The sequence below is a fragment of the Ranitomeya variabilis genome, chromosome 4 (genome assembly GCF_051348905.1).
Source record: "Ranitomeya variabilis isolate aRanVar5 chromosome 4, aRanVar5.hap1, whole genome shotgun sequence".
In the NCBI taxonomy this organism is placed as follows: domain Eukaryota; kingdom Metazoa; phylum Chordata; class Amphibia; order Anura; family Dendrobatidae; genus Ranitomeya; species Ranitomeya variabilis.
Genome location: NC_135235.1, coordinates 110,348,826 through 110,376,732, shown reverse-complemented (window position 1 = coordinate 110,376,732; position 27,907 = coordinate 110,348,826). Strand labels below are relative to the sequence as shown.

Here is a 27,907-nt window from a genome sequence, read left to right as displayed (position 1 = left end):
CCACTCAGCAGTCAAAATGACATGGTGGACAGCAGTGTGAGCAGCCTCTTCTTAAATCATCACCCCAGTACTAGATCAGAATGCACAGTAAGAGCTCATCTTCTTAAACGTGCAACAGAGAAGCTTCCTACCCCACATGCTCACAGGTTATTGTCTGATTAACATTCTACGACAGGTGTTTTTCAATGTAACAAGACAGTGGTTATTTTGACATACTAGCTCCATATACATAACAAGTATGATTACCTAAATGAAGGTATTTATGAATTTATTTATAAATACATTTTTTCCTACTTTTTCATCTCTGGAGAATATCTTTAAAAGGTTGTATCGCAAAGACAAGATCTGTGCATGCCCTGTTAGAGCACATGTACGTCATAAAGCAGAGTATTCTGCTTGAATTACACATAAAGGTTCTCACTCTGGCAGACTTGAGTCATCTGTGTAATTCATGGCCTCTATAGGGAGATGTATAGCCAATGGAAATGTTTCTTGGGCAAAATCAGCTTTGTCCCTGAAAGTGTGATGAGCGAGCTAATCTCCACAACAGCTTTCATCTGAACAGCAGTTATCTCTGGTACACAACCTCTATAAACATTATATTGTGTTTGTCTAATAAAAATATAGAAGGAATATAAAAACATATTTTATAATATTTTTATTGAGTCAGCCAGGTGCGTTAAAATGAAATCAAACTGTACAATCACACTGCAAATCATAAAATAACTGAATGGATGAAGAGAGGCCATTGACCACATTTACAAGTAGGAGATGGAAGTGCCTCAGTTTCAAAAAGTCGCTGTAGCTGGTATTCATCAGCGAACATCATATGGCTGAGCTTTTTATGGGTATAAGGGGGGGGGGTCTGAGTTACAAAATATTAGCTGAAAATTACTAATCATGGTAAAACTTGCTATTATTCCTGCCTCCACTCCTTGACGAGACATTGTGTTGGGACATGAACCTGGTACTGCCTACTAGAGATCATCATGTCCCTAGCTGTCTAAATCGTACCAACTTTTTTTCTTTTTTAAATATTCTGCATAGTTCCTTGGGATATCCAGCATAAAATGTCACAATAAATAGATTTACAGAAGGAAATTAGGTAAATGGGTGTCTTGTCATGACCAGTAAGGAAAGCAGAATGGCAAATCCATTAAGCCATCCTAGAATCTGGAATTAGCTGGCCTTCAAGGTTTTCTCTTTGCAGCCTGATGACTAGATGCGACTTAACCTACAAATAAGCTGAGTAACTTCTCTTAGCGGTGGTATAATGTTCCACAGAGAATACCGACACAGAGTTGTGATGTCTCTCCTTTGTCCACAAATCCTTGAACCACGTAACCTTCTATGATTGAAGCTGCTAATGTTCTTATAGTTCTTCTCTTTCCTCCTCATTGCAGATACAGGCTGATCGTTGACTATTCATGAAAGGTCTACATCCCAAGGTCCAGACAGTGTTAAATACTGTGTCAGCCATTGACTCACAGGCTACATGGAAAAAAATACGGTTAATTTACACATACTATTGGTTATTTATTATATCCAAGCTTTTCTTGATTATTTTTGCAAATGTATTGGATAGTTCTTTGGGTGCTTTTTAGTCCTAAAACTGGATCAATAATGCAATGCAATTACAAAGTAAATCAACTTTTTGCAGGTAAATCTGTGATATATTTGTAAAATAGTGTGAATCAAGGCGCACTTGCACTGCATGATTATTACACAACTATTGACGTTTCTTTTATGGGGGTAATTTAATGAGACATTGTGCATTGTAAATGTACTTTTAAAGATGTCTACTCAAGAACGCCATTTTATTTTTTCTAAGTTCATATAAATAGGTTTAAACAAATGTTTCATTTTCTGATACAGAGCTCCAATTTCCTAGTTAACATGTTTAATGATTACAGATAGTTAAATGATGCAGTTCAAACACCAGTACCTGCTACTATGGGTTGTTTAGGCACTTACTGAATGCAGTCATAAAACAATAGAGCAAAACTATCTAAAAGTGGCTTCAAGTAGTCAAAATTCAGTATACCTGTATTCAGGGTCACCTAAAAAAATTTCTGATCCTCCTTTCTGTAGTTAGGAATGTATTCATACATTTATCCTATCCCAAGGGACACAAGCCAAGAGGAAGAAAGCACTTATGCATCTTCTAAAAACTTGTCCCCACTCTAATACCAGAATATTTTGATGATCACGTTAAAACAAACCCCTAAGCTATTTTTGTATTTCACAACACCTGGAGTGGGTCAAAGGGGTTCTGCTACTATGAACTATCTTCATGATTGGTGGGGGTCCAACATGTGGTAATCTCACTAATCAGCTGTTATCACCTCCATTGGTGACCAGACGTAAACCATGTACAGAGCAGAATACCACGGCCATGTACACTGTTCAATGCCCGCATCAGATCTTTACTTCACCTCTTATTAGGAATAAATGATCGGTGTAGAGGTGTCAGGTGTCGTATTCCCAATTATATTATATCCATGACTTTTCATAGGAAATGGTCATCAGCATAGAAGTGGTGGATAGAGATGAGCGAATTTGCTCGGGTACCCTCTTATTCGGCAAGCTGCAGAGGGAACCCGGCTGCCTGTATCGCGCTGGCCGATCAGCTGATCGGTGTCACAGCTGTGTCACAGTCACGACACATAAATGGAGAGCCCAACACACAGGTTCTCCATGTATGGCACCCCAGGAGTCCGGTTGCCAAAGTGGCATTGCCTCCCTCACAGGGGGTGATGCCATGCCTGAAAGAAAGAAGGGATTCCCTTTGCAGGTACGCTGGCATACAACACCTTTCCTGACTCCAGACCAGAAGGGGGAGCGCTAAACCCGGTTTCAGGGTAGATTCCCCATAAGTTCTGCCCTGGAGGTGGGGTTAGTGAGTTTAGTGTGAGAGTGAAGGGAGAGCCTGGGAGTCGAGCTGCGACTGAGCTCACCCCAGGATTGAGCGCAACAGAGCGGACATCAGAGTCCGTGGTTGTGGTGGAAACTATATGTCCCGCAGCCAAATCCAGAGGACAGGAGATTGCAGGTCTCCTGGCCACAACTGACACCCGAAGGCACAGCCGCATATCAGCCCAGAGTCACCATGAGGGAGTGACACCTCGAAAAGGCTCAAGCTGCCTGCCATGTGGGTAGCGTTTCACTAAGTTAACAGACAGAGAGGGACTGGAGGAGAACTACAAGCATCAGGAACCCAAAGAGTAGCACAGTAGGGAGGCTTCCAACCCCACCTGGCTAGGGGAATTCTGAACTGCTTCCAGGCTGCCCAGATCTCCAATACCACCTGTTACCTGTACTCTGGATTGCACCTGCAATTAAAGGTAAAGAAACTACAGTCCCTGTGTCCTCCAATTATTCTTGCACCCCAACATCCACAACCCCTCATAGACCGTTCTGGTAGCCCTGGTGCCTGCTCAACATGTGGGGAGTCAAACCATCTCAGCTGCAACACCACCGGCCTCAGCGGTCCTCTTACGCAGCATCGGCAATCTCTAGCCGAACACCACAGGTGGCGTCACGAATAATCCCCTACAAACATTTCCCTCATCCCTTTTATTGCGCACCAGGGGCCATGGACCGGGTCATTGCTGCCGTGACCACCCCTTTAAGAGCTGTCAGACCCAGTTCTGAGTACCCCACGGCCCTAGCGGGTGTTGCACATGCATGTGCTGTGACTGAGACACAAGCAGCTGTGGCACTGATCGGCCAGCGCGATCCAGGAAGCCGGGTTCCCTCTGCAGCTGGCCGAATAAGAGGGAACCTGAGCAAATTCTCTCATCTCTAGTGATGGACAGCTCCTTTGTAATTGAATTGTAATAGATGTATGGGATAACTAATAGGCATTAATAATATTCATGGTTGCCCAAGGTGGCTTGTTGGTTAATAAACACCCCCTAGACTAAAATCTAGACGTTAAAGAAGTTAAGATATCGGTATTAAGATTTGAGTAATACATTTAATGATTGTCAATTGTGACACATTTTATGCTGCAAACTACGGTCACACCACATATAAAGTTGCCCTTAAGGGCTTCAATTTCAGTTACCTGTAACTTGCATATGACATGTTGGCTATTCAGCTGTTTTTGCAGCCAAATTACGGTATATCTCCAGAACATTAACATGGCAGCAAGAAACTGTCAACTTTTAGGTGCGCAGCTCAACATTCCGGCTCAAGAAGTGTCTCCATCTATCTCCCCTAGCCTTAATGTTTGCAGCCAAAGTGTATTTTACCATACTTCCAGCAAAATACATCTATTTGCAGTAATTAAACAAATTGCTGCAAAAATGTTGCCATCTCAGCTGACACTCCCATGCACAGGAGCGTTCGCTGCGAAATTGGACATGTCCGATCAATACCTCTCTCGACCGTTAGACGACTGGCACCTCCATCCATATTAAACATCATCTGAACCGATCGATATCTGTGAATTCAGCCAACATTAGTCTAATGTTTATGGAGGTCTAAAGGATTTTTTTCTTATTGCTCCCAATGGTAAAGACACTCTGCATTGTAGCAATATGTGTATGCATATGTATATCTCAGCAAACCAATAGGGCAGAGTAGCGATAGTCTTGTCTTTTCATGTCATCTCTTCCCTTTCTACACCTCCATAAGCAATACAATCTAGCCATGACTTAGATTGTGTACACTCAAACACTCCCACGGGCTGTTATCAGCCAGAACAATTATACTCCTCAATATTGAAATTGCAACACCAAGAAAGAAAATTTGTGGAATTATGGAAATCATAAGATCGCTGCACATGTTAATGATATGCAAATAATGAAAACATGTAAACAAATTTTTAAAAACATTTTCATTTATCCAGTATCAAGTGTGCACTTACACACTTTGGCTGCTATCAGTGAGGTTATTAATGATTGTATGAGGAATGTTCTTGCCACGCTGAATGCACTTGGGCAAGTCATCAAGATCCACTACTGGCAGCTCCCTTTCCAGTGACATCCCTGAAGTGCTCAATGTCACATCAATGTCCGGAGATGCTGCATGGTTGCATGTCTATGCCAAGCAGGCTGCTCACAGTAGCACCGGCAACATGAGGCCTGGCATTGTGTTGAAAAATGGCTCCTGGGATGTTTTGTAGAAATGGACATACCACTGGTTCCAGAACCAAAGTAATGTACCTTGTGTGCCTTGATTTAAGATATGGAATTTATGATGAATTGATAGGGGGCATGTAACTATAAAGAACTTGGAGAACGGGGGAGCACACTGAGCGTAGGGGGTTGAGTACGCAGGAGAGTGACTGGTAATGAATTGGTGGCAAGAATACAGCTGAAAATGAATTTAATTTTTTATTGGGAGAGGGAAAAGTGGCTAATTTAGTTCAATAAGTTCATTGATGGCTTGCCAAGGAAGTGTGTGTATTTCTGCACATGGCACTCATACTGGATACTGAAAAAAATCAAGAAAATTTAGTTTCCATTTGGTCATCATTTGCATATCATTTACATGTCTATCGGTCCTGCGATTTCCATAATTCCATGACTTTTCCTTTTTGGTATTGGAATTTGAATGTTGAGTGTAATTGTAATCACCAGACTTCTATATTCTGTTATTATGGCCATTGGAAGCACAGATAATAATAGCCTGACCGTGGTTTGTTGGTGCATGATGAGTTTCTAATGGATCATTATTTAGTATTATTATTAGAAACTATTAGTATTCTTAACAAAAATGACAACTGGTTTATTATAGGAAATATGAGAGAAATTACCATTTGAGTTTAATTAACAAAACATGGTACATTTAAAATTAAAAAAACTGCTGTATGTTTAATTAAAAATGTATTGCTTGGAAATAACAAAAGTAATAAAGTAACTCTTACCTTCAACTTTGGATACAAACCCCAGACTTTTCTTCAGGTCTGAACAGATGGAGTGTAGACACCAGCGGAACTTTGCATCACAGCGGTACTTGTTTGCCCCACAGGTATCATAACAGATATCCAGCTGGTTACAGCACTTTGTCATAGCTGGGATGCCCATATCCAACTGTATAGAGCAAGAAACAGATCTTTAAAGGCCTTTCCGGCTAACATTTTTGTTGTTGTTTCAAATACCCTGTTAGGGAGTTCTAAGTTAATAAAGAATTTCCCTATCTGCTAACCAGAGTGGAGACCTGAAGGATCTGTGAGGTCCATTTGCTGGAGGAATATCCTATTTACTTTCAAGGGGCATCATGTAATGCCCAATTCACCCTGAGGTTGCGCTGCAGGAAAATAAAACTTGCTTTTGGGCTTTTTTGCAGATGGCAGGGTGGAAACCATGCTATTAGTAGATAAATTATACTGATGTAACATTATAAATACACTGATAAATATGCTGCGTTGCTCTCAGTAATATGATTTGCAATATCATTGTTGCTTGTAATCAATAAGTTAATAATGTCATTAGTGATTAATCAATTACTGGAACAAGTCTTTTTAATTATATAATCCTCTGTATTATAGGCACAGATATAGTCACCTTTACTAATGAAGTGATATCATATGACATACAAGCGAGGTAAATTCTTTTATGTCTGTTGATTTTGTGACTATTCACATTATACCATGAGTATTGCTAAGTATAACAAATGGAAAGAGGGGGGCATACTTAAAGAAGAATATAATGCTGTTTGCAGGGAATGTAGAGCAAGAATTAGAAGAGCTAAAGCCAGTAATGAAGTAAGGCTTGCAAGGGAGACCAAAAGCAGCAAAAAAGGACTTTGGGTGTATGTCAAAAGCAAACAAAAAGTCAAAGATGCTATAGGATTTTTACAGGATGAAAAGGGTGAAGTGGTAAAAATGATGTTGAGAAGACTGAACTTTTAAATTCCTATTTTGCATCTGTGTTATCTAAGAAAGCAAATGTAGCATCAACCGAACTTCACGGTGGCAGCGAAGGAATAAAAGAATCCACTCAATAAATAGCTAAGTGTTCCTTCACCATCTAATTTAAATGAATTTAAATCTCCAGATGCAGATTAATTATCTCCCAGAGTACTGAAAGAGTTAGCAGAGGAAATTGCAGAACCCTTAGCCAGAATCTTTGAAAATCCTGGAAAACAGGAGAAGTCCCAGAAGATTGGAGAAGGGCAAATGTTGTCCCTATCTTCAAAAAAGGAAAGAAGACCGAGCAAGGAAATTAGAGGCCAGTGAGCCTTACTTCTATAACAGAAAAGATATTTGAACAAATTAATAAACAGCATGTACAGTTAGGTCCATATATATTTGGACAGAGACAACATTTTTCTAATTTTGGTTATAGACATTACCACAATGAATTTTAAACAAAACAATTCAGATGCAGTTGAAGTTCAGACTTTGAGCTTTCATTTAAGGGTATCCACATTAAAATTGGATGAAGGGTTTAGGAGTTTCAGCTCCTTAACATGCGCCACCCTGTTTTTAAAGGGACCAAAAGTAATTGGACAATTGACTCCAAGGCTATTTTATGGACAGGTGTGGGCAATCCCTTCGTTATGTCATTCTCAATTAAGCAGATAAAAGGCCTGGAGTTGATTTGAGGTGTGGTGCTTGCATTTGGAAGGTTTGGCTGTGAAGTAAACATGCGGTCAAAGGAGCTCTCCATGCAGGTGAAACAAGCCATCCTTAAGCTGCAAAAACAGAAAAAACCTATCTGAGAAATTGCTACAATATTAGCAGTGGCAAAATCTACAGTTTGATACATCTTGAGAAAGAAAGAAAGCACTGGTGAACTCATCAATGCAAAAAGACCTGGGCTCCCACGGAAGACAACAGTGGTGGATGATCGCAGAATAATCTCCATGGTGAAGAGAAACCCCTTCACAACAGCCAACCAAGTGACCAACACTCTCCAGGAGGTCGGCGTATCAATATCCAAATCTACCATAAATAGAAGACTGCATGAAAGTAAATACAGAGGGTTCATTGCACGGTGCAAGCCACTCATAAGCATCAAGAATGAAAAGGCTAGACTGGACTTTGCTAAAAAAACATCTAAAAAAGCCAGCACTGTTCTGGAAGATCATTCTTTGGAGAGATGAAACCAAGTTCAACCTCTTCCAGAATGATGGAAAGAGAAAAGTATGGTGAAGGCGTGGTACAGCTCATGATCCAAAGCATACCACATCATCTGTAAAACACGGCGGAGGCAGTGTGATGGCTTGGGCATGCATGGCTGCCAGTGGCACTGGGTAACTAGTGTTTGTTGATGATGTGACACAGGACAGAAGCAGTCAAATGAATTCTGAGGTATTCAGAGCCATACTATGTGCTCAGATCCAGCCAAACGCAGCCAAACTGATTGGTCGTCGTTTCATACTACAGATGGAGAATGACCCAAAACATAAAGCCAAAGCAACCCAGGAGTTTATTAAAGCAAAGAAGTGGAATCTTTTTGAATGGCCAAGTCAGTCACCTGATCTCAACCCAATTGAGCATGCATTTCACATGTTAAAGGCTAAACTTCAGACAGAAAGGCCCACAAACAAACAGCAACTGAAAACCACTACAGTGAAGGCCTGGCAGAGCATCAAAAAGGAGGAAACACAGCGTCTGGTGATGTCCATGAGTTCAAGACTTCAGGCAGTCATTGCCAACAAAGGGTTTTCAACCAAGTACTAAAAATGAACATTTTATTTAAAATTATTGAATCTGTCCAATTACTTTTGGTCCCTTTAAAAACAGGGTGGCACATGTTAAGGAGCTGAAACTCCTAATCCCTTCATCCAATTTTAATGTGGATACCCTCAAATGAAAGCTGAAAGTCTGAACTTCAACTGCATCTGAATTGTTTTGTTTAAAATTCATTGTGGTAATGTCTATAACCAAAATTAGAAAAATGTTGTCTCTGTCCAAATATATATGGACTTAACTGTATATGAGCACTTGGATAATAATACAGTAATTCACCAGAGCCAGCATGGATTTGTAGCAAACATGTCATGCCAGACTAAGCGAATTTCCATCTATGATGGAATCACTGACTGGGTGGATCAGGGAAATGTGGTAGATCTAGTATATATTGACTTCAGCAAAGCATTTGATTAAGTATCTCAAACTATCCTTATTGAATAAAATGTATGTAAAAAGTATGGGATTGACAAGGCTATGGTTAGGTGGATTTATAACTGGCTCAAAGAGTGGTGATAAATGGTTGCTCATCCGATTGGAAAAGGGTTTTAAGTGGGGTACCACAAGGCTCTGTCTTGAACAATGGGCAGTGACTAATAGAATGGTATTTAACAGTGAGAAATGCAAGATTCTACATCTGGGCAAGAAAAACAAAACTTACATCTATAGAATGAGAGGAATAGAACTAAGCAACAGCACATGTGAAAAAGACTTGGGTATACTAATAGATTACAGACTGCACATGAGTCAACAGTGTGATGCAAGCAGCAATTAAAGCAAATGCAGTTCTAGGATGTATTAAAAGAAGCATAAAGTCTAGACCACGTGAAGTAATTATCCCCCTCCACTCCTCCTTGGTCAGGCTTCATCTGGAATACCGTATCCAGTTCTGGGCATCACATTTTAAAAAAGAAATCGAAAAACTGGAGCAAGTTCAGAGAAGAGTTACCAGGATGGTGAGCGGACTGTAATCTATTTCCTACGAGGAACGGTTAAGGATTTGGGAATCTTTAGCTTGCAAAAAAAGAAGGCTAAGAGGAGACTTAATAGCTGTCTGCAAATATCTGAAGGGATGTCACAGTGTAGAAGGATCATCATTATTCTCATTTTTACAAGAAAACATGAGAAGCAATGGAATAAAACTGAAAGGGAGAAGAATCAGATTAGATATTAGAAAAACCTTTTTGACAGTGAGGGTAATCAATGAGTGGAACAGGCTGCCACGAGAGGTGGTGAGCTCTGCTTCAATGGAAGTCTTCAAACAGAGGCTGGACAGACACCTGTTTGAGATGGTTTAGTGAATCCTGCATTGAGCAGGGGGTTGGACACGATTACCTCGGATTACCTCCCTTCCAACTCTAACATTCTATGATATATACAGTTGTGCTCAAAAGTTTACATACCCCGGCAGAATTTTTCCTTTCTTGGCCTTTTTCAGAGAATATGAATGATAACCCCAAAACTTTTTCTCCACTCATGGTTAGTGGTTGGGTTATTGTCATACTAATTACTGTGTTTTCTCTATTTAAATCAAAAACATCCAAATGACCCTGATCAAAAGTTCACATACCCTGGTGATTTGGGCCTGATAACATGCACAGAAGTTGACACAAATGGGTTTGAATGGCTACTAAAGGTAACATCTTCACCTGTGACCTGTTTGCTTGTTATCAGTTTGTGCATAAAAGCGGAGTAAGTTTCTGGGATCCAGACAGACTCTTGCATCTTTCATCCAGCCACTGACGTTTCTGGATTGTGAGTCATGGAGAAAGCAAAAGAATTGTCAATGGATCTATGGGAAAAAGTAGTTGAACTGTATAAAACAGGAAAGGGATACAAAAAGATATCCAAGAAATTGATAATGCCAGTCAGAAGCGTTCAAACTGTGATTAACAAATGGAAAATTAGGGGCTCTGTAAAAACAAAACTACGGTCAGGTAGACCAACAAAAATGTCATCTACAACTGCCAGAGAAATTGTTCGGGATGCAAAAAAAAGCCCACGAATAACATCAGCTGAAATACAGGACTCTCTGAAAACTAGCGGTGTGGCTGTTTCGAGATGCACAATAAGGAGGCACTTGAAGAAAAATGGACTGCATGGTCGAGTCGCCAGAAGAAAGCCATTATTGCACAAGTGCCACAAAGTAGCTCACCTACAAAACGCAAAACAGCACAGAGACACACCTCAAAACTTCTGGAACAAGGTAATTTGGAGCGATGAGCCCAAAATTGAACTTTTTGGCCGCAACCATAAACATTACATTTGGAGAGAGGTCAACAAGGCCTATGATGAAAGGAATACCATTCCTACTGTAAAGCACAGAGGTGGATCGCTGATGTTTTGTGGATGTGTGAGCTACAAAGGCACAGGAAACTTAGTCAAAGTTGATGGAAAAGTGAATGCAGCACATTATCAGCAAATACTGGAGGCAAATTGGCACTCATCAGCCCAGAAGCTGCGCATGGGACGTACTTGGACGTTCCAACATGACAGCGATCCAAAACACAAAGCCAAGTCAACCTGTTATTGGCTACAGCAGAACAAAGTGAATGTTCTGGAGTGGCCATCTCAGTCTCCTGACCTCAATATCATTGAGCCACTCTGGGGAGAGCTCAAGCACGCAGTTTATGCTAGACAGCCCAGGAATTTACAGGAACTGGAGGCTTTTTGTCAAGAAGAGTGGGCAGCTTTACCATCTGAGAAAATAAAGAACCTCATCCACAAATACCACAAAAGACTTCAAGCTGTCATTGATGTTAGAGGGGGCAACACACGGTATTAAGAAATGGGGTATGTAAACTTTTGATCAGGGTCATTTGGATGTTTGCGGTTGTCACTATGATTTAAAAAGAGATAACACAGTAGTTTGACAATAAATGGCTTCACCCAACCATTAACCATGAGTGGAGAAAAAGTTTTGGTGTTGTCATTCATATTCTCTGAAAAAAGGCCAGGAAAGCAAAAATTCTGCTGGGGAATGTAAACTTTTGAACACAACTGTATATATATTCACATATTCAATATTTGGTCAGTATTTTCCATGAGTATGTGTACGCCAAAACCAGGAGTGGGTGAAAAATGCAGAAGTGGTGATGTGTTTCTATTATACTTTTCCTCCGACTGTTCTAATTCTGTTTCTTCTCTTTCTTATGTGATGAACACATTAAACTATTGCTGCTTCTTTTCACACGGGGAAATCTCCTTTTGACCTTAGGTGTCAAATATGATATATTTATGACTCTATTCTTCCCATCTATTTGTTACTTTTGCCACACAAAGTGCTGTATTCGATAATTCATTCATCAGTGAAGTTTAACAGGCCTCCTATCTTAATAATGACTTATACTTTTCCCACTTCAGTCCTGCAATATTTCTGCAAAATCAATTCAAAGCTTACAGATCTTCTATCTGGGTGATGAAGCATCATTAATCAATGCTTATTTATGACCTCTTTACAGGATTCCTCTACTCATAACATCTTCAGGTGAAGAAAGGACCATACGCCATGATAAATGTTTCACAATGTAAGAGAATTGTGAAAAAAAAAAAAACGGATAAAATCTGCAACCAGCTGTTTTCTTTTTAATAAGCAGTGAAAGCATACCAAAAGGATGCTTCATTTTGACCCAATGCCTTTTAAAGCATGTAAATGGGGTTCCTACAATGCCTTTATACCCTTATAGATGCCCCTGCATAGCTGCAAAAAAGTATTTTATTCATGTCCCGTGCTGCATGAAAACTGCACCGCTCTAGTCCCTTCAAACGCTGCCTCTTCTATCTTGATGGATGTGGATGACGTCTCCTATGTCATCCACACACTGCTCATAGTTTCACACTTGCACAGTTGAATCAGAAGCCTTAGCAGGCGCACTTCACTCTAGCTTAGGGCAGAGCAAATTCATGTTATGTGCTGGTGCCAGCTTCACTTCTACGTCACCATCTCGCTGGCTGTTCAATAGGGTAGAGTGAAGAACGTTGGTTCAGGTCTCTGATTCCACTGTACAGGCTCAAGGCTTTGAGCACTGTGTGGATGACGTAGGACATGTCATCCACTTCCATCCAGATAGAATAGGCGGCTTTTGAAGGGACTGGGGCTGCACTGAGAGCAATTTGGAGACATCCATAGGACCTGCCCACGCAATATGCATGCAGCGCGGGACATGAATAAAAGACTTTTTCAGAGGTATGCAGGGGTATCTATCTGGGCATAAAGGGTTTCTAGGAACTCCATTTACATACTTTAAGAGGTGATGGTTTATACGTTATAAAACTGGTGAAAGGTTCCATTTAAAACCATGGCCTTTATTGGTTATATATATATATATATATATATATATATATATATATATATATATATATATATATATATATATATATATATATATATATATATATATATATATATATACACACACACACACACACACACACACACACACACACACACACACACACACACACACACACACACACACACACACACACACACGGACCCGTACAGCCACACAGGGGACCAAGAGGTGAGGGGACCACTACCACCTAAAAAGCTGGTAGAATTTGACATTATGGTGAGATATTTGACTGCAAAGCGCCGCTATATTGTCCTTACCCAGGGACCCTCTTCTGCCTGTCTGCTCGTCTATATAATGAGTTCGTGCCCCCCAATGCTGGAAGCACTTTCTAATGCTCAGCTTAGCTACTGTAAACATTTGCATATTAAATTAGTTTTATTAAATGATGCTGCAGAAAACACGATTCATAGCTGCTAATAAACAGTTGTGTGCTGTCAGTAGAGTGGCACAATATTGCCGGCACACTGTTTGATGTCTGGGGTGATTTGGCGTGACTAGTGATTTCAGTGTTCCCATAGCCAATATTTATGCCGCCTGACTGGTTGACCCCAGTGCACGGCGCCTTAATGGGCTGTTTCTGTTAAGCATTATGACTGTTTTTAATCAAATAAAAACGTAGAGTTCACACAGCAGAGCAGAGAGTGCTGAGGGATCTCATATTTCCATGATGAATATTCATGAGTATTTACATGCAATTTAAGAGAAAGGAATTATAATTATCTAATGCTGAGAATGCAAAGGTGACTTTGTGAAAGAGAAGCATAAATTGGGCCGTTTATTAAAAATGACAGTCTTGATGCTCCATTTTCAGATTATTTATTAATGGAACCGTACCTGCATAATTGACTGGTAACTATTGCTAAGACTGTAAGACAGAAATTATCCGCTGGCAGATCTTTTTATCATTCAGTTTTGATTATAGTCTACATTCACTCATGTAGCTAGCAACACAGTAAGAGTGCACATGATTTTCTTGCAATTTTGCTGTGATTGCTATGAAAAAAATGCATTGACAGATCATGTGTAAAAATTAGTGTATTCTCTAAATTCAACACAAAATGCCACTCTTAATGACTACTGCAGTCTCAGAGTTTTTCAACCTCTGCCTGACAAACACCTTTACAATGGTTCCCCAGTTAACTAATATTCTTTGGTTTGCATGCTGCAACCTCCTTCTTGAAATCCCCCAAAAGATTGTCTACGGGGTCTCAAGTCAAGCAACTGAGTCCCCCGCCAGGGCCGTGGGGTACTCGGTACCGGGTCCTGCTGTTCACAGGGGGGATGTCACGGTGGCTGGGACCCGGTCCGTGGCCCAGGGCGCCCATGAAAAAGGGAAAGGTCTTTAAAGGGAATAAAGTTTTATGTTTGTAACGCCACCTGTGGAATTCGGTCAGGGTGACCGACTCTGCTTTAAGGGGTCCGCTGGGGTGATGTTATGGCAGCTAGATGGTATACCTTCCCACAGGTGAAGTATATCCCCAGGGATTCCCGGTGTGTAGATGGTAGAATGGTGAGAGATGCAGTGAAGAACGAGGACACAGGATTGCAGTCTCTTTACCTTGTTTACTGTCGGTTTCAGCAGCCACAGTCCAGGGCACCAGATCACAGGGCAGGTAGGGTCCGGCCGGTTTGGAGGCAAGTCCAGAGTCCCCTTGTCCAGGTGGAAATCAATAGCCTTCCCTTGCGCTGAAGTGGTGTAGTCCCTTACTGGTAAGCCTCTCGTAAGGTCCTCACAGATGTGGTGTTTCTCTCTTTCTGGACAACTACTAGGACAAAACCCATATGACTGGTGACTTGAGCCTGTTTATAGGGTCTCTTAGATAACCTGGCTCTGTGGGGTGTCACTGTGCCTCTTGGGTGTAGGTGCGGACAGGTAACGTGCAATTAGCTGTCCTGCCGGTCTCTGAAGTAAGGCTTAGAGGTCCTTACTACCTTGGTGTTCCGGCTACCGGTTATCTGCGCCACAGAAGGAGGCAGCCTGCTTGAGGCTGGTCCCTTTCTGGTATCCTCTCCCGTGCTTTACTTTCCTGCACGCTCACTGCAATGTATTCGGCTTTCTATGTATCTCTTTCTGGCAGCTGAAGCTCTTAGGGCATGCACAGCTCTGTGAACCCTCTATCCTCCTCAGATGGCTGTCTGGAACTTTCTGCACTGATGTTATTTCCTTCTCACTTTCCTCTTGCTGCCAGGAGCTGCAGACCCCCATGTCTGCTCAGCTATTCTATCGTACCAGCTCCGCCCCAGCTGATGTTCCACGACGAGCTCACTTCTGACAATCTCTCTCTAGCACATCTTTCTGTTTCCTTCCTCTCTGTTTCTCTGACAGGAACTGAACTGACTTTCCCTACAGACTACCAGTTATATATACTGTATATGGGGAGTCACCTAGTAAATAGGATCAAAAGCTCCCCCTTGTGGCCTGGAGTGTGAATATGTTGCATGCTTGTGGTACCTGGCGAGTTATCCTTCCTTGCCTCCAAACGTAACATCACTCTCCCCGTGAGAAAAGCAACATTACTGTGACGACCAGGACCCTGGGGTGCCACACAACCTTGACGGGAACTCCAAATTCTTCTAGGACTTCAAAGGCTAAGGCCGGCATGACACTTAGCGTAGGGAAATACGGTCCGTTTTTTACAGGCGTAATACGCAGAAAAGTTCCTGAGCAGTGATCCGTAGTCAACGCGAGGATGCAAATTTTTTTTTCTCCAAAAATTACCAGTGTGTCATCCGTATGGCATCCGTACGGCGAGATTTTCTCACCGGCTTGCAAAATGGACATAGAATGGATCCATGTGCTCAAATATTCGTGAAAACATATATATACAGTATATATATATATATATATATATATATATATATATATATATATATATATATATATATATATATATATATATATATATATATATATAAATTGAAAAAGGAAGGCAGCACTCCAGTATTTGCAAAAGTGAAAAAGCTGTGACGTTTATTTCAGACCCACATCTTCATACGACGTTTCGGCTCACACTGAGCCTTTCTCAAGCCTTGAGAAAGGCTCAGTGTGAGCCGAAACGTCGTATGAAGATGTGGGTCTGAAATAAAAGTCACAGCTTTTTCACTTTTGCAAATACTGGAGTGCTGCCTTCCTTTTTCAATTTCTATGATATTTGGGTGGATGAGTGGACTGTCCTGCCTGGGAGGCCTGGCACCTGTCGGTGAGCTTGTGCTGTTTTCATCTTTTTTTTTTTTGTATATATATATATATATATATATATATATATATATATATATATATATATACACACACACATGTCAGTGAGACACACATATAGATATATTTGTATTTAAAGGGAACCTGTCACCCCCAAAATCGAAGGTGAGGTAAGCCCACTGGCCTCAGGGGGTTATCTACAGCATTCTGGAATGCTGTAGGTAAGTCTCCAATGTATCCTTAAAGATGAAAAAAGAGGTTACATTATACTCACCCAGGGGCTGTCCTGCTGCGGTCCGGATCCGATGGGTGTCGCGGTCCGGGTCCAATGGATGTCCCGGTCCGGGGCCTCCCATCTTCTTACGATGACGTCCTCTTCTTGTCTTCACACTGCAGCTCCGGCGCAGGCGTACTTTGTCTGCCCTGTTGAGGGCAGAGCAAAGTACTGCAGTGCGCAGGCGCCGGGAAAGGTCAGAGAGGCCCGGCGCCTGCACTGCAGTATTTTACATGTCTATGTCTATGTGTAGACATTTATTTTAGCTATTCTATTCTAACCTGTCAGTGTGATTTTACTGTACACCTCACTGAATTGCCGGCTTTTCCATAGAACACAGCTGCGTATTTCTCGCAAGTCACGCACATGGTCCGTGTGTAATTCTTTTTTTTTTTTTGCCCCCATAGACTTTCATTGGCGGATTTTTTTGCGCAATACACTGACAAACACAGCATGCTGCGATTTTCTCAGCCCGTAAAATACGGGTGCAATGCGTTTTTTTTGCGCCTCTCATACATCCGTAAAACTCTCTAGTGTGACCCCGGCCTAACACCAAGCTGGTGTCAGGGCGTGCATCATGTTTGCAGCAGGTAATAACCAAGAAAGGTTGTTCCACTAAGTACTAAGGATGCCTATCATAAAGGGAATGAATAATTCTGAGACTGCAGTAGTTAATAAAAGTGGCATGTTATGTTACACTAGTTGTATTTAGCAATTTAAATAGTTCTTGTTTCGTTGGTTTATTGCAAACAGCAGAAGACATGTAAATGAACCTATTTTGCAATGGGGGTGAATAGTTCTGATTTCAACTGTATTACAAGAGAATAATTGGTTTACAAAAAGTGGTACCACAGCATACTTACATACTGTAAAATAACATTTGACTAAACACTCATTTGGTCAACAACTATTTGCCCCAGATCCACCATTTTATTATTTCAATGGGAAGGTGGAGAGAAAATAGGCTGATAGCAAGCAAAAAAAAAAAAAAAAAGGCTGAGAATCTTGGATCCTGCTTTCCCCTGAAATCTACCATAGGTTTGCCCCATATGAGATACGGCCACCACCTTTCATCCCTCATATACAGCATACTAATATGTTGTGTATATGCCCCCGATCCGACCTGCAACAAAAGAAAAACATCTTTTATTATACTCACCTGGGGGGGCGGTTGGATTCGAGGGATGCCACTGATCTTGGCCCAGTGCCTCACTTCTTCTTTCAATGCCATCCTCCTTCTGTGCTTGTGTGGATGACGCGTCCCTACTTCCCCCACACAATGTTCCCCGGCATTGTGCTCCTACGCAGGCGTATTTCTCTGATCTGACCATGGCAGAGTAAAATACTGCAGTTCACATGCACCGGGGATCTTTGACCTTTGCTGGCACATACACACTGCAGGTCTTGGCTCTGCCCTCAACAGGGAAGAGAAGTACGCCTGCATAGGAGTGCGATGCTAGGGACCCTGTGGGGATGAAGGTATTTCTCTTTTATTGCAGGCCGGATCGGGGGCATATACACAGCATATTAGTATGCTGTATATCAGTGTTTCCCAAACTCCAGTCCTCCCGGACCCCAACAGGTCATGTTTTCAGGGTTTCCTTAGCATTACACAGGTGATGGAAGTATCAGGAGTTCTCCCACCTGTGCAGCACTATGGAAATCCTGAAAACATGACCTGTTGGGGTCTGGGAGGACTGGAGTTTGGGAAACACTGCTGTATATGAAAGGTAAATAGGTGGTGGCCGTATCTCATATGGGGAAAACCTGCTGACAGTCATTTGCAAGTATACCATAAAGCTAGCAATGTCCCTTTAATAAAAACCGGTCACTTGCACACAAAAATATTGAGTTAAATAACTTGTATTAATCTCCATTGATTCTGCCGCTCTTTTCTTCTTGCGCTGCCTTGCTCCATTGCAAAGATATTCACATTGATTTCTTCTGTAGCAGACTATGTGAAATCTCTGCTGGTTTTTTAGGCAAGTAATACAGTAGTTTCACTTTAAAGGGATTGTACATTATTTAGTTGGATATACTTGATCTGCAGTATCAGACTTAGCGACAGGAGTGCCACAGTTTCTGCAAAAAGCGGCCACATTTTTGTAATCATCCACAGCCGACTTAATATTTAATTATGTTAATTGTTGTTTGTGCCTAGAATACCAAAGATGTTAGTGGTACATACACTCTCTGGTACCTTGAGACCAAGGAAGTAGGAGCTGCAGCCATTGGGTTCTGAAGCCTTGTACTCTGGTCGAGGAAGCGGGGCTTTACCTTTAAGAGATTCCAAAGAAACATTGCATTAACAATGGACATTTATAATAGTATTATCTTGTTAACTTCTAACAAATGGTCTGTTAACAAGATTCTACAGAATTGTCTGACCTTTAATTTCTGTAGCTGGCCAGAGATATTTTCAAAGATGTAATCATTGGTAACGGTCTATATGTTCTAACAGGAAAAGATATGTTTGATGATAGATGAAAAAGAATGACCTTTACAGCAGAAGAGAGATGCATTGTTCATTGTTAGATCTGTCATATGTCTTTGTCAGTTTTACATTCTATTATCCGTAGACATGGCTTTCAGTTATTTTATTATGTGTTTTTGTAATTCCTCACCATTTTACTATGGAGGAAACCTAGACAAAAATGTGCCCCTTTTAGGGAACCCTTAGAAATAAAAAGAGACTACTTTTAGGCTCTTGCTGGTGCAGATATTTAGGGGACTTGTAAACTAGTAATGAGCGAACGTGCTCCCGTGCTAAGAGTATCTTCTCCGTGCTTGAAAATTATCTTGGGTTATCCCTGCATGTGTTGCAGCTGTCGAACAGCCTAGAGACATGCAGGCGCTGGGACCCCAACGTATAATTTAAGCACCCTGAAGACACTCAGCACCCGAGCGTGCTCTGAGAACACCTTATTGAAGAACGTTCATTCATCTCTATTGTAAACACCTCCCAAGGAGTCACTGGTTCAGAACATTGCAGTGTACTTTACAGAACTGAATATACAGGCTCTGGTGGATTGATATTTGTTCCAATGGTATATCCTCTATAGGTCACTAAGGGACCAAATAGCTTCCTCTGTGGTAGGCACCAACTTAAATAACTGATAGCAAAAAGTCCAACATTTTTTATGCATAACACTAGGTCTTATCACCATTTTGTTGCTGTATTCCTGTTATGACCAAAGTTAGAGCTGGAGAATCATTTATTTTTAATCACCTATAGTTATTCTGGCGGCAGCCATATAGTCTTCAAAAATTAAAATAGAATACTGTTATGATCTGGTGACCTTGGAGCCGCATGAAACTTTCTCTGGAGTCGGTGGAACCTGTACTGACCGCAAATCCTGAACTAACACCGCAACTAGAAGTAGCCGTGGGGTGTGCCTAACATACCCTAGACACCTCGACACAGCCGGAGGACTAAATACCCCTATAGATGGAAATAGGAATGCTACCTTGCCTCAGAGCAGACCCCCAAAGGATAGGCAGCCCCCCACGAATAATGACTGTGAGTAGGAGAAGAATAGACACACGCAGGTAGAAAACAGGATTTAGCAAAAGAGGCCACTCTAGCTAAATAGGAAAGGATAGGACAGATTACTAGGCGGTCAGTATTAAAACCCTTCCAAAAATATCCACAGCAGATAATACAAAAAGTTCCACAATCTAACTAAAGACATGGAATGTATATCTGCCACTCCAGAGAATCCAACAAGACTGAGAAAATACTGACACAATCTAAGCTGGACAAGAAAACACAAAGAATAGCACTGAATTGTGAAGCACATAGCATGTGTGCCACAGGAAAAAAAAAACAGACACTTATCTTTGCTGATTTGGCAGAAAGGCAGGAGGAACCAAGCAGAGGTCCAACACCTCCCAACAACAATTGAGAACTGGCAAGGACTAATGAATCCTGCACGCCTAAATACCCCAGTCAGAACTGCAATCAGCAGATACACCTGAGCAGGACTGCAACTCAGGGGCAACTGCATTACCACCTACAACCACCGGAGGGAGCCCAAAAGCAGAATTCACAACAGTACCCCCCCCCTTGAGGAGGGGTCACCGAACCCTCACCAGAGCCCCCAGGCCGATCAGGACGAGCCACATGAAAAGCATGAACCAAATCAGCAGCATGGACATCAGAAGCAAAAACCCAAGGATTATCCTCCTGGCCATAACCCTTCCATTTGACAAGGTACTGAAGCCTCCGCCTCGAAAAACGAGAATCCAAAATCTTCTCAACCACATACTTCAACTCCCCATCAACCAAAACAGGGGCCGGAGGATCAACAGAGGGAACAACGGGCACCACATATTTCCGCAATAAAGATCTATGGAAGACATTATGGATAGCAAAAGAGGCCGGAAGCGCCAATCGAAAAGACACCAGATTAACAATCTCAGAAATCCTATAAGGACCAATAAACCGAGGCTTAAACTTAGGGGAAGAGACCTTCATAGGAACATGACGGGAAGACAACCAAACCAAATCCCCAACCCGAAACCGGGAACCAACACACCGACGACGGTTAGCAAAACGTTGAGCCTCCTCCTGAGACAACACCAAATTGTCCACCACATGAGCCCAAATCTGCTGCAACCTGTCACAGAATCCACACCAGGACAGTCAGAAGGCTCAACCTGCCCAGAAGAAAAACGAGGATGAAAACCAAAATTACAAAAAAAAAGGCGAAACCAAAGTAGCCGAACTAGCCCGATTATTAAGGGCGAACTCGGCCAATGGCAAAAAGGCCCACCCAATCATCCTGATCGGCAGACACAAAGCATCTCAAATAAGTCTCCAAAGTCTGATTAGTTCGCTCGGTCTGGCCATTTGTCTGAGGATGAAATGCAGAAGAAAAAGACAAATCAATGCCCAGCCTAGCACAAAAGGCCTGCCAAAACCTAGAAACAAACTGGGAACCTCTGTCGGACACAATATTCTCCGGAATACCATGCAAACGAACCACATGCTGAAAAAACAACGGAACCAACTCTGAAGAGGAAGGCAATTTAGGCAAAGGCACCAAATGAACTATCTTAGAAAACCGGTCACAAACAACCCAGATAACCGACATCCTCTGGGAAACGGGAAGATCAGAAATAAAATCCATAGAAATATGCGTCCAGGGCCTCTCAGGGACCGGCAATAGCAAAAGTAACCCACTAGCACGGGAACAACAAGGCTTGGCCCGCGCACAAGTCCCACAGGACTGCACAAAAGAACGCACATCACGTGACAACAAAGGCCACCAAAAGGACCCACCAACTAAATCTCTGGTACCAAAAATACCAGGATGACCAGCCAACACAGAACAGTGAACCTCAGATATCACTCTACTAGTCCATCTGTCAGGAACAAACAATTTCCCCACAGGACAGCGTTCAGGTCTATCAGCCTGAAATTCCTGAAGAACCCGCCGTAAATCAGGGGAAATGGCAGAAAGGACCACCCCTTCTTTAAGAATGCCGACCAGTTCAAGGACCTCAGGAGAATCAGGCAAAAAACCCCTAGAAAGGGCATCAGCCTTAATATTCTTAGAACCCGGAAGATACGAAACCACGAAATCAAAACGGGAAAAAAACAAGGACCATCGAGCCTGTCTAGGACTCAGCCGTTTGGCAGACTCGAGGTAAATCAAATTCTTATGATCGGTCAGGACCACAATACAGTGCTTAGCTCCCTCAAGCCAATGTCGCCACTCCTCAAACGCCCACTTCATAGCCAACAACTCCCAATTGCCGACATCATAATTGCGTTCAGCAGGTGAAAACTTGCGGGAGAAGAAGGCACACGGTTTCATCAAAGAACCAACAGAATCCCTCTGAGACAAAATGGCCCCTGCCCCAATCTCAGAAGCATCAATCTCAACCTGAAACGGAAGAGAAACATCTGGTTGGCGCAACACCGGAGCAGAAGTAAATCGGCGTTTAAGCTCCTGAAAGGCAGAGACAGCCGCAGAGGACCAATTCGCCACATCAGCGCCTTTTTTCGTCAAATCAGTCAAGGGTTTAACCACGCTGGAGAAGTTGGCAATGAAACGGCGATAAAAATTTGCAAAACCCAAAAATTTCAGAAGGCTCTTCACGGATGTGGGTTGAATCCAATCAAGAATGGCCTGAACCTTAACCGGATCCATTTCCATAGATGAGGGAGAAAAAATAAAGCCCAAAAAAGAAACCTTCTGCACCCAAAAGAGACACTTAGACCCCTTCACAAACAAGGCATTGTCACGAAGGATCTGAAATACCATCCTGACCTGTTCCACATGAGACTTCCAATCATCGGAAAAAGTCAAAATATCGTCCAAATATACAATCAAGAATTTATCAATATAAGTCCGGAAGATATCATGCATGAAGGATTGAAAAACAGATGGAGCGTTAGTAAGCCCGAATGGCATCACAAGGTATTCAAAATGGCCTTCGGGCGTATTAAACGCAGTTTTCCATTCATCACCCTGCTTAATACGAACAAGATTATATGCCCCCCGAAGGTCAATCTTCGTAAACCAACTAGCCCCCTTAATCCTAGCAAACAAATCGGAAAGCAAAGGTAAAGGGTATTGAAACTTGACCGTGATCTTATTCAAGAGGCGATAATCAATACAAGGTCTCAAGGAGCCATACTTCTTAGCAACAAAAAAACCTGCTCCCAACGGTGAAGAAGATGGCCGAATATGCCCTTTTTCCAAAGACTCCTTAACATAACTCCGCATGGTGGTATGTTCAGGCACAGACAGGTTGAAAAGTCGGCCCTTAGGAAACTTACTGCCTGGAATCAAGTCAATCGCACAATCACAGTCCCTATGCGGTGGAAGGGAACTGGACTTGGGTTCATCGAATACATCCTGAAAATCAGACAAAAACTCTGGAATTTCAGAAGAGGAAGAAGAGGAGATTGACATCAAAGGAACATCATTATGAACCCCCTGACAACCCCAACTAGTCACAGACATAGATTTCCAATCCAATACAGGATTATGTACCTGCAACCACGGGAAACCCAGCACGATAACATCATGCAAAGTATGCAACACCAGAAATCGACAATCTTCCTGATGGGCTGGCGCCATGTGCATGGTCACCTGTGTCCAAAACTGGGGCTTATTTTTAGCCAAAGGTGTAGCATCAATCCCCCTTAAAGGAATAGGGTTCTGCAAAGGCTGCAAGGGAAAACCACAACGCCTGGCAAACTCAAAATCCATTAAGTTCAAGGCGGCGCCTGAATCCACAAATGCCATGACAGAAAATGATGACAATGAGCAGATCAAGGACACCGATAACAGAAATTTAGGTTGTACAGTACTGATAGTAAATGAACTAACGATCCTTTTTGTCCGCTTAGGGCAGACTGAAATGACATGAGAAGCGTCGCCACAATGACTTTGCTCTAAGGACGACGCCACAGCGCGCACAGTTTGACGCTCCCGCAAGCGCCGATCAATCTGAATGGCCAGAGACATAGAATCACTCAGACCGGAAGGCGTGGGAAACCCCACCATAACATCTTTAACGGATTCAGAAAGACCCTTTCTGAAAATTGCCGCCAAAGCATCATCATTCCATTTAGTCAACACAGACCATTTTCTAAATTTCTGACAATACAATTCTGCCGCCTCTTGACCCTGAGACAGGGCCAACAAGGTTTTCTCCGCTTGATCCACAGAATTCGGTTCATCATATAATAATCCTAAAGCCTGAAAAAAGGAATCTACATTAAGCAAGGCCGGATTCCCAGATTCCAGGGAAAATGCCCAATCCTGTGGATCGCCACGCAGCAGGGAGATGACAATTTTAACCTGCTGAATGGAAACACCGGAGGATCGCTGTCTCAGAGCAAAAAACAGTTTACAATTGTTTTTAAAACCCAAAAATTTGGACCTATCACCAAAAAACAAATCAGGAGTAGGAATCTTCGGCTCTAAAGCAGGATTCTGAACAATATAATCAGAAATACCCTGTACCCTAGCAGCAAGCTGGTCTACACGAGAAGCTAATTCCTGGACATCCATGCTGGCACAAGACTCCTCAGCCACCCATAAATAAAGAGGGAAGAAAAGACAAAACAGACTACAGAAAAAAAATGGCTCAACACCTTTCTTCCCTTCTTCTGAGATGCATTTAACTCATTATGGGCCAGTTGTACTGTTATGATCTGGTGACCTTGGAGCCGCATGAAACTTTCTCTGGAGTCGGTGGAACCTGTACTGACCGCAAATCCTGAACTAACACCGCAACTAGAAGTAGCCGTGGGGTGTGCCTAACATACCCTAGACACCTCGACACAGCCGGAGGACTAAATACCCCTATAGATGGAAATAGGAATGCTACCTTGCCTCAGAGCAGACCCCCAGAGGATAGGCAGCCCCCCACGAATAATGACTGTGAGTAGGAGAAGAATAGACACACGCAGGTAGAAAACAGGATTTAGCAAAAGAGGCCACTCTAGCTAAATAGGAAAGGATAGGACAGATTACTAGGTGGTCAGTATTAAAACCCTTCCAAAAATATCCACAGCAGATAATACAAAAAGTTCCACAATCTAACTAAAGACATGGAATGTATATCTGCCACTCCAGAGAATCCAACAAGACTGAGAAAATACTGACACAATCTAAGCTGGACAAGAAAACACAAAGAATATCACTGAATTGTGAAGCACATAGCATGTGTGCCACAGGAAAAAAAACCAGACACTTATCTTTGCTGATTTGGCAGAAAGGCAGGAGGAACCAGGCAGAGGTCCAACACTTCCCAACAACAATTGACAACTGGCAAGGACTAATGAATCCTGCATGCCTAAATACCCCAGTCAGAACTGCAATCAGCAGATACACCTGACCAGGACTGCAACTCAGGGGCAACTGCATTACCACCTACAACCACCGGAGGGAGCCCAAAAGCAGAATTCACAACAGAATACATTTAAAGGGATTCTGTTAGAAGCATAAACACTCCAAAGCCATCTATATGGGCACACAGGTCATAGAAAGTTGATTACAATGAAACCTCAATAACTTCAATTCGATCTTTTATTTCAGAGGAATCCACATTTTCTTAATAAAAACAAATGAACTATTATGATCTGTGGGCTGGACATAGATCTATCCAAGAATCTGCCTACAGAGCTTATTTTACATAAAAGGGGGCGTTACCAGTGTGAGACATGTAATGACTGAGAGTTTACTTTCCTGATCTCACTGCAGAGTTGTGTGTAATTATAATGAACACAGTACAGGAGAGCTGAACTTCGTCTCATTACAAAGTAATGCTGTTGGATCATAATAACATAGTTAGCAAGGCCGAAAAAAAGACATTTGTCCATCCAGTTCAGCCTATATTCCGTCAGAATAAATCCCCAGATCTACGTCCTCTTTAAGAACCTAATAACTGTAAGATACAATATTGTTACGCTCCAGGAAGACATCCAGGCCTCTCTTGAACCCCTCGACTGAGTTCGCCATCACCACCTCCTCAGGCAAGGAATTCCAGATTCTCACTGCCCTAACAGTAAAGAATCCTCTTCTTTGTTGGTGGAAAAACCTTCTCTCCTCCAGACGCAGAGAATGCCCCTTTGTGACTGCCACCTTCTTAGGTATATCAGATCCGTGGAGAGATATTTGTATTGTCCCCTTATATACTTATACATGATTATTAGATCGCCCCTCAGTCATCTTTTTTTCAAGACTAAATAATTCTAATTTTGCTAATCTCTCTGGGTATTGTAGTTCCCATCCCCTTTATTAATTTTGTTGCCCTCCTTTGTACTCGCTCTAGTTCCATTATATCCTCCTTGAGCACCGGTGCCCACAACTGTACACAATACTCCATGTGTGGACTAACCAGGGATTTGTACAGAGGCAGTATAATGCTCTCATCATGTGTATCCAGACCTCTTTCAATGCACCCCATGATCTTGGTTGCCTTGGCAGCCGCTGCTTGGCACTGGCTGCTCCAAGTAATTTTATCATTAACTAGGATCCCCAAGTCCTTCTCCTTGTCAGATTTACCCAGTGGTTTCCCGTTCAGTGCGTAATGGTGATATTGATTCCTTCTTCCCATATATATAACCTTACATTTATCATTGTGAAACCGCATCTGCCAACTCTCGGCCCAAGTTTCCAACTCATCCAGATCCATCTGTAGCAGAATACTATCTTCTCTTGTATTGACTGTTTTACATAGTTTTGTATCATCTGTAGTGTTGAGCATTCCGATACCGCAAGTTTTGGGTATCGGCCGATACTTAGCGGTATCGGAATTCCGATACCGAGATCCGATACTTGCCGCCTATCGGATACCGGAATCGGAAGTTCCCAGATTCAAACTGCATGAATTCAGCCAATGAGAATGATTCCAAGTGTGGGCACATCCTGTTCAGCATGGAGGGCATGAAACTACTGGCATGGCTGTGATTGGCTGCTGAAATGATGTCATGATGCAGTTTAAAAGTCGCTGGCGCCATTTTGCGCTCACTCTGCTGTGAATTCAGTTAGTGACAGGACGCTGTTTGCTGACTGAGGGCCAGTTTAGAGATAGCGATTTGCTTCTTTGTGCTTTTCAAAGGCTAATTTAGCAACCGCTGTGTTCACCTACTAATCACCTTGCTTTTGCCTTGTAGCGCTGTTTTCACAGCGATCTGCAAGGTCTGTGTGTGTGTGTGTGTGTGTGTGTGTGTGTGTGTGTGTGTGAGTGCAGCCCACTCTCTAGTCTGAGTGCAGCCATAGGCCATCCATAGCTGGTTGTATTCAGTTCAGGGAGGGTGGTTCATTGCCTCATACTGTTTTTTTTTTTTTTTTTCAAGTAGTGTAGTCTGCTGCTCATTTTTTCAAAAAAATCCTATTAGTGTCTTTCCACCCGTCTCCAGCTAACTTGTGGAAAAACACTACATAGGATAACGTAGAGGAGGGTTTTTGGGCCTTGCAGCGCCGTTTACGGCTGTCTGCACGGTCTCCGTGTGACTGCAGCTCGCCCTGTAGTCTGTGAGCAGCCATAGCCTGGTTGTCTCCAGCTCAGGGTTCTTCACTGCGTCATACCGTCAAATCAATTTTCCTTTTGTTTTAAGTAGTGCAGGCTGCTGCACATTTTTTCAAAAAATTCCTATTAGTGTCTTTCCACCCGTCTCCAGCTAACTTGTGGAAAAACACTACATAGGATAACGTAGAGGAGGGTTTTTGGGCCTTGCAGCGCCGTTTACGGCTGTCTGCACGGTCTCCGTGTGACTGCAGCTCGCCCTGTAGTCTGTGAGCAGCCATAGCCTGGTTGTCTCCAGCTCAGGGTTCTTCACTGCGTCATACCGTCAAATCAATTTTCCTTTTGTTTTAAGTAGTGCAGGCTGCTGCACATTTTTTCAAAGAATTCCTATTAGTGTCTTTCCACCCGTCTCCAGCTAACTTGTGGAAAAACACTACATA

The 27,907-nt window shown here is 42.4% G+C and overlaps 1 protein-coding gene across 2 annotated transcripts in view; it reads right to left on the bottom strand.

Moving 5' to 3' along the window:
- Positions 1-645: 645 nt before the first annotated feature.
- The window catches only part of PLA2G12B (phospholipase A2 group XIIB), a 59,682-nt gene continuing 32,420 nt past the window's right edge, over positions 646-27,907 (bottom strand). Inside the window, exons 2-4 of one of the 2 annotated variants that reach the window (XM_077259114.1) lie at positions 18,673-18,749; positions 5,876-6,041; positions 646-1,491 (exon numbers count right to left, since the gene is read on the bottom strand). In XM_077259114.1, coding sequence (XP_077115229.1) covers positions 1,373-1,491; positions 5,876-6,041; positions 18,673-18,749 — 362 coding nt within the window. In that variant the 3' untranslated portion in view covers positions 646-1,372. Of the gene's footprint in view, positions 1,492-5,875; positions 6,042-18,660; positions 18,750-27,907 lie in introns of both variants that reach the window. The other variant, XM_077259113.1, reaches the window with a different exon arrangement.